Here is a 13,277-nt window from a genome sequence, read left to right as displayed (position 1 = left end):
AGTTGAGTTTCTGGAGCGTTTCAGCAGTGTGGGTAACAGTATGTGGACGGGCACTGTCGTGCAACAACACAACACCTTTCGTCAGCTGTCCTCGGCGTTCACTTCGAATTGCAGGCTTCAGCTTGGCAGTAAGCATCTCACTGTAACAATCACTGTTTATTGTCATGCCCCTTTCCTCATAATGTTCCAGAACTGGGCCTTGTAAGTCGTAAAAAACCGTAACCATCAGTTTTCCTGTGGACGGTTAGTCTTGAACTTTTTTTTGCAGGGTGAATTTCGATGTTTCCATTCCATACTCTGCCGTTTATTCTCCGGCTCGTAATTATGGATCCATGTTTCATCACTAGTGATGATTCTGTCTAAGAAGATGTCCTGTTCATTACCATAGCGATCCAAATGTTTTTGGCAGATGTCCAAGCGCGTTTGTTTATGCAACTGTGTGAGTTGTTTTGGGACACATCTTGCACAGACTTTATGAAACCCAAGTCTGTTGTGGATGATTTTGTAGGCAGAACTGTGACTAATTTGCAGACAATGTACCACTTCATCAATAGTTACTCGTCTGTCTAAGAAAACCATGTCTTGTGCATGCTCAATGTTTTCCTCATTTATGGCGGTAAACGGTCATCCGGCTCCTTCATCGTGCATAACACTTGTGCGACCATTTTTTAATTTTTCAATCCATTTGTAGACACTCCACTGTGCAACACACTGTCCCCGTACTGTACCAAAAGTCTTCAATGAATTTCAGCACCTGATACACCTTCCGATAACAAAAAACGGCTCTTCTTTAGTACAAACAGAAAGCGGAGCAGCCATGGTTAACGGCAGGGCAGCGATAATGGAACTAACCTAGCAACATCAAACCTGCACGGACATAACAATTAAACCACACATGCATCATATACGCAACACAACAGTACTACCAACATAAACAAAAATATAACTAAATTGCGGATAATAATTGACTTACCCTCGTAAAATTTTAAACAAAATTATTAATTAATGAAATTAATTAATTATAATTTAGATATTTACATAATTAAATATTTCATTTTAATGTACGAAGCATGATTTGAAAACATGATTTTAATCAATAATTTATTTCTATTTGCCGATTTATTTATATGTACTCCAAAAAATTTATTTACCTTTGATGTTGATAATAAGAAATGAACAGCTTGTTGCATAACATGATGTGATGATTTAATAGCATCCACCATTCTAAAAATCAATAAAATTAGTTAGTTATTAATAAGTTCCAGAATACTAATAAATATAGATAGTATAAAGAAGTTAAAATAAAGTTCTAATGTACAGAGTGATTCAAAACTATATAGGAATCTTTTGGGAGCTGATTTTATAGCTAAAAATAGGAAAAAAGTTCATTTAAACATAGGCTTAAAAAAATGCTTCGTTAGCGAGTTACGGCTAGTGAAAGATTTCACTCGATTTTGGTTCCCCGAGAAAATGAAAACTTGCTGAAATTCTGTGAAGAAAAATTAAGGGGAAATTTAGTTGTTTCTTATTTAGTTGTTTTTTAACCTAAAAATATTTTAAAAAAGGTACCAGAACTGTACCTCCATTAGTTCTAAAGTTATCTGATGTATAACACCAAAATTGGGGATAAAAAATAACACATTTTTGGGTTTAATGTAAGAAAGTTTGGTAAATGGTTAATTTGTATTTTTTTCTTTCAATTAAAATTGTAGAAAATTTAATTCTGAAAAGATTCATATAAATTACCTAAGAAAAAATTGAATACAGGATATTGAAATTTAACTTTATTAAAAACTAAACAGACTGTATTGTGAAAAAAAAATGTTAACAGCATGAATAACTAATTTTGTCCATAGGTTGGAAATAACAGCTGATCATTTATTTAGTACTTTTTTTATCAAAATGAATTAATTTGTTTTCATAAGTTGGCAATATGAGCTGATCAACAATTAACTTTTTGAAACAGTATTTGAATAATCTTGATGGTTGTTTTTAAATTGTATTAAGGTATCTGTGAGATTCTGCACACAGTTCAGAAAACAGTTTTTACAAAATTTAGTGAAATTTTCTTTAATACCTAATGGAAGACAATGCAAATATGTACTCATTTGAAAAGTAAACGAACATGATATTAATTTAAGGTAAAGTAAACAAGAATGGTTTGGCTGCAGTTCAAGAATATAGTGATACTTAATCCATATCGAAGAGCACCTGATCACAAAACTTTCAAAGCTGTGGAGAAAAACTCAGAGAAACCAGCAGTTTTAAACCAAAACGAGTAGATACTGGGTGGGCATCAACAAAGCGTGAGAATCCATAATAACAAACAAGCAATAATAAATTCTGTATAATTATTGCCAACTACAAGCACCAGATGGGTATCATGGCATTTAAATATTTCACAATCAAGTGTATGGCAGGCACTTCATGAGACATAGTTGTACCCGTTCCATGTAACACAGGTACAAGACTTCCTACCACAAGATTATAATAAATGGAAGATATTCTACTGATAGTTAACTAGTAAATGGGTATGAAATCACAATTTCCTTCATCATATTCTGGTCATTGATGAATCATGCTTCACAAGAAATTGAATAGTAAATTTTCATAACATCCATATTTGGGCAGATGAAACCCACATGAGACTGCAAGACATTTCCAGCATACATTTTCAATTAATGTACGGTTTTATTTTCTAGGTGATAATTTGATCAATCCATTTTTCTTACCAAGGAGGCTTACACGAGAAGCACACTTATACCTTTTGGAAACAAACCTGCCCATTCTCTTGGAAGATATTTCTTATGAAAACAGGTTATAGATGGGTTCATGCACAACAGGGCACCTCCTCATTTTTTTAATAATAAAAAGGATCTTTTAAATAATACATATGGTAGACAATGGATCGGTTAAAACAGACCAGTGAAATGGTCACCATGATCTCCCAGCCTCACGCCATCAGACTTTTTTCTTTGGGGTTGAATGAAGTCAATGGTTTATTCAAAATGGACTAACACACAAGAGGAAATAAGGAATCGCATAATAACAGCATCAGAAACTATTAAGAATACTCCTAATGTTATGGGACATGCTAGAAAATGATGGATTTGTCGAGCAAAATCATGTATTGAACAAAATGGGAACCACTTCGACCAACTGAAAGGTAATTTAATTAATAACGTCTTCACTAATTTATAATGTAATTTTTCCGTTGTTTTCAAAGTTAAATTACATTATATGTTAAAATTACATTTTATACTAAAAGCTGTTTCCAACCTATGGGGAAAATTAGTTATTTCATGCTATTAATTTCACATTTCAGTCTGTTTTGTTTTTTAATAAAGTTAAATTTCAATATCCTGTATTCAATTTTTTCTTAAGTAATTTACGTGAATCTTTTCAGAATTAAATTTTCTATATTTCTAATTGAAAAAAAAAACAACTTAATTAACCACATAACAAAGTTTTCTTATATTAAACCCCAAAACATGTTATTTTTTACCCTCAATTTTTGTATATTACACTAGATATCTTCAAAACTAATGGACGTAAAGTTCTGGAACCCATTTTTTTATATTTTCATGTCAAAACACATAATAAACAACTAAATTCATCGCTTATTTTACCTTCGCAGATTTTCAGGAATCTTCATTTCCCTAAGGTAGCAAAATCTGGGGAAAATCTTTTGCTAGCCGTAATTTGCTAACGAAGCGTTTTCAGGCTTATGCTTATATGAACTTTTTCCTATTTTTGGCTATAGAATAAACTCCTGAGAGACTGCTGTATAGTTTTGAATCATCCTGAATATTACAAAATGATACATAAATACTTACATAGGCTAAATCCCATAATTATAAGTAAATCTTATAAAAACGATTCCATTTCTAGATACTTATTTTAAGTTGGATATTATTTTCAGTTATATTAAAATATTATTATTCCTAAAACCACTGAAAAGACAGGCTTACACTGTTCAGATGAGTTTTGAAGCACCTTTGGACAAATGCTCTAACATATTCTTAAATACATACTCATATATTTAGCAACTTACCCTTTAATTTAATTTTCAATTAATTTTAATTTTTCAATGACTAAGACTTATTCCAGGTAAATTATAAAGCAGTTACATTTTATTTTCCAAGCAATAGCAAACCTACCATTCTAAATAAAATCTAATACATATTAGATTAGGTATAATTATGCTATGATCTGAAAAAATATTTTTAATTGTTATTATTTACATATACAGCAGGTATAAATTGCATTTGAAATGAATACCAACAAATTCATGCTAAATTTGCATAATAGCTGAATTATTATTTTAGATCCAAAAAATTAAAAAAAGAGAACGTATACAAAGTAAATATAGTGTGCAATTATACTGGGATTATGGTAATCTTCTAAAAATTAAAAAAACTGAAAATATTAACTTGACATGAAAGTGGCACTACTGTACTGCAGAACAACATATATCATTTGATTTATCTAAGGCAAATAAATTCAATTGTTCTTGATAATAATAATTTAGCTTCATTTTACAACTTTCATTTTTTGCAATTCCATTTACTGAAATACCAGGGTGAAAGAAGTAACATTACTTGTCTTGTCCGACACCAAAAAGCAAATCATCAAGTTAACCGAAGTTACAGATTCCAACTACATGACCAAATTAACATTGCATTTCGACTTGTGATCAGCAGTGTGATCATAGAGTAACCATAGAGTTACATGTGATCATAGAGTAACATTCTATAGAGTAACCACTTCAGAGTAGCTTACTTTCGCAAACAGGAAAAATTTGAACTACCAACTAGCAGTTGAATTAGATAAAATAATCTACCTCTTTTTTCTCCTCATCAAAGTATTTACTAAAATAGCTAATTTCATTTTTGCTATGAATATATGGTTTTCTCATATCTGTGACTTGTCCTTGCACATGTCTTAACTGTTGCAAATAAATAGTAAAAAGACATAAAAATAGATAATAAAATAACAAAAGAATGAGTAGAAATAATTTAATGAAAATTTTATAAACAAACAATGAATTAATCATCTTAACTGTATACAAATAGTAATAATAATAATAAAAATGTTTATTAGTAATAAAAAAGAAAATAATGATTTATAACATACAACACATAAAGAGCTGTAAATAATATCTATAATCTATCTTTACTAATAACCATATGATAATTGTGTCAACTGGTGGTGTAATGTCTTTAGTTAAAATTTTTCTGCATGCATTGTTAACTTAGTCACTCTATAGAAATTATTTATTAAATGTTTAAAACTGCTTGTTTTATAAATACATTAATCAACGTATCCAACAATTTTGGATAATAAATGATTAATCAGTAAAAAAATAAACATCTTACTTTTTAGCATAATCATCTACTACATGATCCTTTGCAGTACCAGTTATACCATCATGATGCTGAAACAAACTCAGGCTACCTCTTGCACTTGATAACTGCTTTATTAAAATGGAGTCGGGTCCAACTAACCAATCTGGTTTTAAACCATTCAAAACTGCCTCATTCCAAGCTAAAGAAAGTAAAATCTCAGCGCTCCTACAATATAAGAGAAAAAACAATATACTTAATGATTAACTTATCAAACATTAATATTAGTAGATCAGATTAACCAGTAAATACTTAGGTCTAAGAAACAATATCCAAAGTACTAAGTACAAAACTGCCCTAAAAAATTCAAATATAACTGCGCCATTTGAGCAAAAGAAATTGATATAAGAATGTTCCCATTCCATATTAGTAATTCCTTGTTCAAGTGAAAAAGTCATAATATCATTTTTACTCCACACAATATGAGGAAGATTGCATTCTACAAAGATGAGCAAATATGCATCACATAATCTTATTCACTCCTAGAAGATGGCTTCAAAAATTTCAATTTTAGACATAGGAGGAAAGTAAACCAAGCCCAAGATATATTTACCAGATCCACCGGGTTGGTCTAGTGGTGAACGCGTCTTCCCAAATCAGCTGATTTAGAAGTTGAGAGTTCCAGTATTCAAGTCCTACTAAAGGCAGTTACTTTTATACGGATTTGAATACTACATTGTAGATACCGGTGGTTCTTTGGTGGTTGGGTTTCAATTAACCATACATCTCAGGAATGGTCGAACTGAGACTGTACAAGACTACACTTCATTTATACTCATACATATCATCCTCATTTATCCTCTGAAGTAATATCTGAACGGTAATTCCTGGACGCTAAACAGGAAAAAATTTACCAATGATGTATCAATTAATACAAATATTTGTTTGACAATTAAGATGGATGAAGTAATAAGAAAGCTACAAATTTTCTGGTATATGTACTCCGATTCCTCTTGAAAAAGGTACTAGTCGAAGAGCTCATTTCAAATCTGTAGATAGCATAGTTATTAATTTATAGCTCACTTGAAGAAGCAATCAATCATTCGCCAAGTTTCAATGATAATAATGACGTCAATAGGTGATAAGGCTAGATAATATAGCTTGATGAAATTAATTTAGTATGTATACTTCTTGCATTTTGGTAGTAAATTGATAAATGATGATTCACATTCTTGAAGTGTTGGTATTAGTAAATTACTTTACTTTATTAGTAAATAAAGTAGTTGGTATTAGTAAATTACTTGGTATTATTGTCATTACTTACTTTTGTTGGTATATCTTTTATGTACTTTTTATAAATTTTTTCCCCAAAATTAATGTGAGAGTTCAATTCACTCATGAAATTCTTAAAATATTGTCTTTGTAGCTTTCATCCATTCTAATAAAAACTTTTTATCGATAATTTTGTTTTCATTCAAGAGAAATGATTTGGCATCTTAAGTGCTGGCCTGGGTTTTTTATTGATTCACTTAACCCAGTTTGACAATATGAACAAGTGAAATATTATCTAGAACAGGTAAGCTTACACTCAACACTCTGATACTTGAACAATTTTCTGGTTCATTGTATAATCAAGTTCATGGATCTCACTGTATTAAATTTCACGCATTATTTGCTCTTCGATATTTTGTGGGATAGGTTGACACATGGCATCTTTTTCTATTTTAAAGTTACATTTACCCAGTTCAATGATTTGCTTATCAATATTTGTAATTTTTGATTCTAATCTATCCACAAGGAAAGCAACATTTTCCATGGTAGACATAAAACCTAATAGAGTGTTGCCGAGAGTTTTTATTTGCTTTAGATCCTCCCTCATAGTTAACAGTTCATTACAAATAACCTGAGTCATGTCCTCTTTAATAAATGAATGATCCTGTAGATACGAAGTAAATTTTGAGCAATTAAATCTATTAAAATTTCAATGTGGGAGTTTGCATCTATTACCAAAGCTAGGGTGGTATCTAGTGCAACTCTTGATACAAGTAGATGAGACACCAGTCACAGATTTATGTCAGTAGCCACAATCAGTGCCAGAAGGATTTACTATAACAATAATAAATACACATCATAATACTGTAAATACTAAGAGAAACATAGTCCTCTACTTTATTTACAGTTAAGGTATCAGTAAGATTGAGGTTATGAAATAGGTTACGTTACACCACATTTAAAAGTTAAAGCCACAGAAGAATGTTTCAAAAGTCATTCTATAAAAACAGATGAAAGTATATAGTTTATCCACACAGAGAAATCTGCAGGCTTATAAATAACTTACTTTTCATTAAAAACATCTGAGTGCAAAAGTAAAAGTACCAAACTTCCAAAGCCCGACACGTATGATTCAATTTACACCTGTTTATGACTTCATGTAATCTATATTTATTAATTATATTTTTAAAAGGCTAATTTACAGGCATTAAATTACAAAATTCTTGAATGTATGAAGGAATCTGTAATGCATTCCGATTATCATATATCCTGAATCTTTCATAATCAGAATATGACATTTTTTGTGCTGAGGGATTATTTGCAGTGAAAAAGTATAAGGCCGATTTGGTTTTTGACTCTGACTGATCTTTTTTCAGAGGGTAATTTAGAGTTAAATAACAGAACTTTAAAGTTCTATTATTTAACTCTGTCAGGAAATTATAACTTAGCATTAGAAAACAATATAGAGGCTGTAGAATTTTTACAAAGTATGTCTACTTCTGGAAAATTCATTTGCTTACATAAATGTTCTGACACCAAGAAATCAGTAATGGTAGAAAAACTAAACACAAATGCATTGAAAAAAAAAAATACCTTTCATACCTCACTTTGAAGATATATAAAATTTCAGAATAACGTAAATTTTTACTTTAATTCATTTACGAAGTTATAAGGTAGCACAAATAAATAAAAAATATTTATAATATAAGCAAAAATTTCAAAACAATTAAACAACATTTACAGTTGATTATGAAAAATTTATGTAGAGTGGAATGGGTATCTCATGACAAAATAAACTGAAAAAGTTAAATGTATTAATATGAAATTGTATAAGAAATTCTTTTATAACCACATATAGACAGGTTTATGTAATAAATACCAGGTCTGAAAAAGAACTCTGGGGTTTCAAGAACAAATACAGTTTTTATTTTACTGCACTCAAGTGTTTCGTGCATAATCTCAAAGTGAAAACAATTAAATTTTAGTTTACATATTTTCCATTAGATACCAGGAGAATGTTGCACAGATGCAGTCACTTGACCACTAGTGCCAAAGAGTAACAGCAGCCATGGAAGTGATTCGTGCAGACATGCTTGTCAGAGTGTGGAATGAGGTGGATTATCAGTCTGATGTCTGCAGGGCATAAACAGTGCTTACATTGAGTTACAAGAGGCACAAAAAAAACTTTAGACTGTATTTTCATGTAATACATACATTTGTAATTCTAAATATAATAAAGTAAATTTAAATTTAAAACCATGGAATTCTTTTTCAGACACCTGGTAAACTGATTAGCTCAAATAAATGCTCAAAAACAGGTTGCCGTTACCTGATTTTATTTAATAATGGTGAAGCAGCTGAAACTTATGAATAAAAAGAGTAGAGAAATCATTCATAGAAATTTGACAGGATAGACTTATTCGCCTTTTTTTTTAAACTGTGTGTTTATTCATTTCTTCTACCATTTCAGCTAAGAAAAACTTTCTTTCCTTTATTACTAGGGTCATGCAGTTACTCTTGTGCTCTTCTTACCTTCTGCTTCAGGTAGCCTTTTGAATCCTGTTTGCTGACACATTTAAGCTTCAAAGGAGAGATTTCAAGTGGTGACAGTGAGGCATCCATTCTTCCAGAAACCTCTAGCATTTCAACATCACTAGATTCTGATTCCGGTTGATCATCCTTTGGCTGAATCTCTCTCAGCCAATACTTGCCTACATTGTGGGCATAACTTCTGACCTGGCTTGATCAGCAGAATCAATATCAATAGGCCACAATACTTTTTTTGGCTTTGTGCGATTATTTTCCAAATGGATTACAGCAGTCCTTTTGTTGGAATTCACTTCATTGGTAAAACAGCTGTCAGATAGGAACATATGTCAGCATCTTCATTAAAGCTAATTTCAGGTCACCGTTGTAAAGTTCTTTGTCCATTACTAATAGTTCTTTCACACAGGCTACAGAGCCTGGCTTGGTAAAATGGCAGGGGCCAAGAACTTCACTCGTCTTAAAACAATTCAAAACACTGTTGGAGATAACAATAAATGTCACACAACAGAATATAGAAGTTATTCACTAACAACTATGCTAATTTGCAAACATTTGATGCTTATATATCCTTTCTTCAAAATAAACAACATTAAAGAATGTTCCAGAATAAATGGAATTTTCCAAAATATTCCAGAAATTTTTATAATGTTCTGTAGAACATTAGTAGAGTTTTCCAAAACATTTTAGAAAATGGATTTTTTCAGATCAGTCTAAAAAGTTCCACAATTTTCTGGAATACTGCAAATTTATAAGATATTGTAAATTTTAGAACATTCTTTAAAAATCTAATAATATTCTGAAGCACTGAATGTTTTTCCACCTTGTTTTAATTAACTAGAAATGTCCACAGATTAAACATCAGTCACATGCAAAAGATACATTATCTTTGAAAAGTTTTCTTACCTACTATAATATAAGAGTCAAAAAACAAAATGCATGGATTATGTTATTTAAAAGCTGCCCTTTCCATCTATTATAAAACTGACAAAATCTGAGAGGGTATACCTGAGATATAAGCCTTCGAAGATGGGCCAAAAATCATGATAAAAAATGTTTGACCAAAATTAGTGATAGATTTCTCCTGACATAGGATTCCAATTGATTTGAAACTGCAGGAACTACACTAATTATTCCTTTTTCAAATTACAAAGTCTTATTCCAATTAAAGAATTAGAGAAGGAAATATATATGCTCAAACTTATAAAATGTTGCAACAAATATCTGGCTGAATTTCAGCTGCTATATCTCAAAACCAGGTTCAAAAAGAAACTTGTGACTAACATATTCAGATATAGCATAAAAAGTTAACCAGCAGTATCAGAATTGGAATCTGTATCTTTATTATTGAAGTCAAAATTGTTAGTCAAAGATAATAATTTTTACTTGTGTCCACAAACTATAAGTAAGTACCCCTTTTTCAGGAGGTCACAAAAAAATCAGCCACAATAGATAAAGAATTGCTGCAATTTGGTAAAATAGCATTTCAGACAATGGGGAACCTCCATCAAAAATTTGATGATATTTGGAGACAGTCAACTGGGGACGATTTTCAAAACTAGACCACTTGACAGGGAATGACCCAAATGGAAATTAAAAGTATACAGTAAGAAGCATTTCAAAGGATTGAAGAAACTCTGAGTAGTGTATAAAAAGTGAAGGGAAGAACTATAAAGACAAAAAGAAATAATAACTTATAATGTAGACAGAAATGTCTTTAACTGAAAAAAAAAATAGTTACTCTGACTAACTTGAAAAAAATATCAAATGGTTAAATTTAAAACAGAAAATATATGTACAATTATTAATAACTTTATACAAATTATTGAACGCTTAGATAACTGTTCACATCATAAATAAAAGTAATACCATTAAGAGTACAGTAAAAAAAAATCAAACTTACCTAAGATATGCAATTAAAACCCTATCTAATCTTTTATAGAATGGTCTAGACGTGTAGTAACCGCTCCAATAATGATCATCTCTATCCGCATATGTAAAGAAATCACCAGACATTGTAGGAAACTTTTTATAAGGCATTTCTAATTTTAATGCATCAAAGTAATCACGTAATGTTCCAAATTGAGCCTATAATGTTAAAATTATAAAATATTAAATATACTGAAGAGATATAACAAGATATATTCAATTAACAATTTCAAAAAGGCAAAACAATTATAACAAAAAAAAAGTATAGAAAGAAGAATATTATCATACTTTATGTTGTATCGTGAAATAATTTTTTTTTTCACTCCAGATACATGTATAAATCTTACTTATTTTGTGCATTTCATCATCAGTACCATTTCCTCAAAAAGGTTGTAGAAAGAATAAAACACAGGATACTGTATGATAAACTACAAAATTTTATGTAATTTAATTTGTGTACAATTTAACAAGAATAATAACCTATAGGTAAGCTATATATAATTTTCTTAGATTCCTCTTTTTCACTGAAATATAAACTAACATCTCAAGTGCCTTTCTCATTTTATCTCCTTCTAGACATATACTTACTTCCATTAACTCCTTTATGTCACAATTTCTAATTGGATCTCATGTTGATGATGGAGCAAAAACACTCAATTTTTAAAATATCCCAATAACCAACTATTCTCATATACCAAAAAATATTAAAGAAGCAAGGAATGCTACCACTAGGAGCCCATTCAGAAACTACAATGTCAACAGAGCAATGCTTGTCATTATCACTGACAATATTACACAGTATGACAATGAAGTTCCCGGGCTATGAACATACAAAACCCAAAATAAATCAAAAATATTGTCTGCTTCTGTACATTGCTCATATAATGATTCAAATGCCTGAGAAAACGCTTTAAAATCACGTTGCACTTTTGATATTTTGTTATTGGATTGTGCAACAAACTTTTATCACCCATCATAAACTGCTTTAAAAAATGTCTAACTTCATAAATTATTTTAATGAATTCATCAGACAATGCAATACATTAACTTTCTTTGTCTGGAATAAACAAATGACAAACAAAATGTGCACATACTTTTCCCCTTTTCAAATCTTTTACTAAAATCTTATTTATCATCTTGTTATTATTACTCTTATTTCTCACACCTGAGATTCAAAAATTCTAAATTAAACCAGTAAAATTCAAATCAGCACTGCTGATTTTTTATTTTTTTTTTTGTTTGGGAAGGTGAATGATGATCTATCTGTTAATCATCCTCTACCAACACTCATCCTGTTTTGTACTACTTTTTTTTTGTTTAACTTCTGTGCCCACAGTTAACTACTGCTTCAGGGGATTAGATGAATGATTTCTAATGTGTGTGAAAATACCATGCCTGACTGGGATTCAAACCTGGGACCTCCGGGTGAAAGACCAAGATGTACGTACCACTTGTGCCACAGAGGCCGGCTTCTTTGTACTACTTATGTTACTTAAGCACAACTCCCCAAACACATTCTTCATTGTATACAATTTTAATCATTTAAAATGTTTTGGTAGATGTTTTCCCTAAATAAAAAATTAATAAAATAAATTTTAATCTATTTTTAAACTTAACACAAAGAATAAAATTCACCAGAATATTAACTTTTGAGTGTGTTAACTGAACAGATTAAAACTTGTAAAACAAATGAAAAAAACTAGTACCACTGATTCGCAATGTACAGCATCAGTTAAAATTGCATTAATGTTGTTTTGGGAAATTGCTACAATGTACACAATTGACAATAGAACAGAAAATACTGAGTAACAGAATATTCCTCAGGTGTCAACTGATGCTTGTACTGGGTGACCTAACAAGTCACTGAACCACTTTAAATATAACAATTTTTTGGCAGTTTATTTTATTTTGGATTAGTTATATGTGATTCTTGGAAAATAGTTATGGAAAAATTCATCAAAGAAAAATGAATAAAAAAATAAAATTTTATGTACAAAATCAGGAATCAATCGTGCAAAGGGATTACACATTGTCATTTTGGGGTTAGACAACCACCAACTTCTAAACAAGGCATACTCAACTTATTCCATCAGTTCAAACAACAGGGGGTTGTAACTGATTTACCACATGCTGGAAGGCCATGATCCAGCAGTTCTCAGGACAACAATCAGCGTGTAAGACAAAGCA

The 13,277-nt window shown here is 30.6% G+C and overlaps 1 protein-coding gene across 7 annotated transcripts in view; it reads right to left on the bottom strand.

Annotated features, from left to right (window-relative positions):
- The window catches only part of alpha-Man-IIa (alpha-mannosidase 2), a 98,199-nt gene that overhangs the window by 36,213 nt on the left and 48,709 nt on the right, over nucleotides 1-13,277 (bottom strand). For all 7 annotated transcript variants that reach the window (XM_075365760.1, XM_075365758.1, XM_075365763.1 and 4 more), the window contains 3 exons: nucleotides 11,065-11,249; nucleotides 5,379-5,573; nucleotides 1,152-1,224 (listed from right to left, as the gene is read on the bottom strand). In XM_075365760.1, the coding sequence (XP_075221875.1) occupies nucleotides 1,152-1,224; nucleotides 5,379-5,573; nucleotides 11,065-11,249 (453 nt within the window). The remainder of the gene's footprint in view (nucleotides 1-1,151; nucleotides 1,225-5,378; nucleotides 5,574-11,064; nucleotides 11,250-13,277) is intronic.

This window comes from Lycorma delicatula, chromosome 5, assembly GCF_047948215.1.
Source record: "Lycorma delicatula isolate Av1 chromosome 5, ASM4794821v1, whole genome shotgun sequence".
In the NCBI taxonomy this organism is placed as follows: Eukaryota; Metazoa; Arthropoda; class Insecta; order Hemiptera; family Fulgoridae; genus Lycorma; species Lycorma delicatula.
Note: the sequence above shows the minus strand (reverse complement) of the source record. Positions and strands in the feature narration are given on the sequence as shown.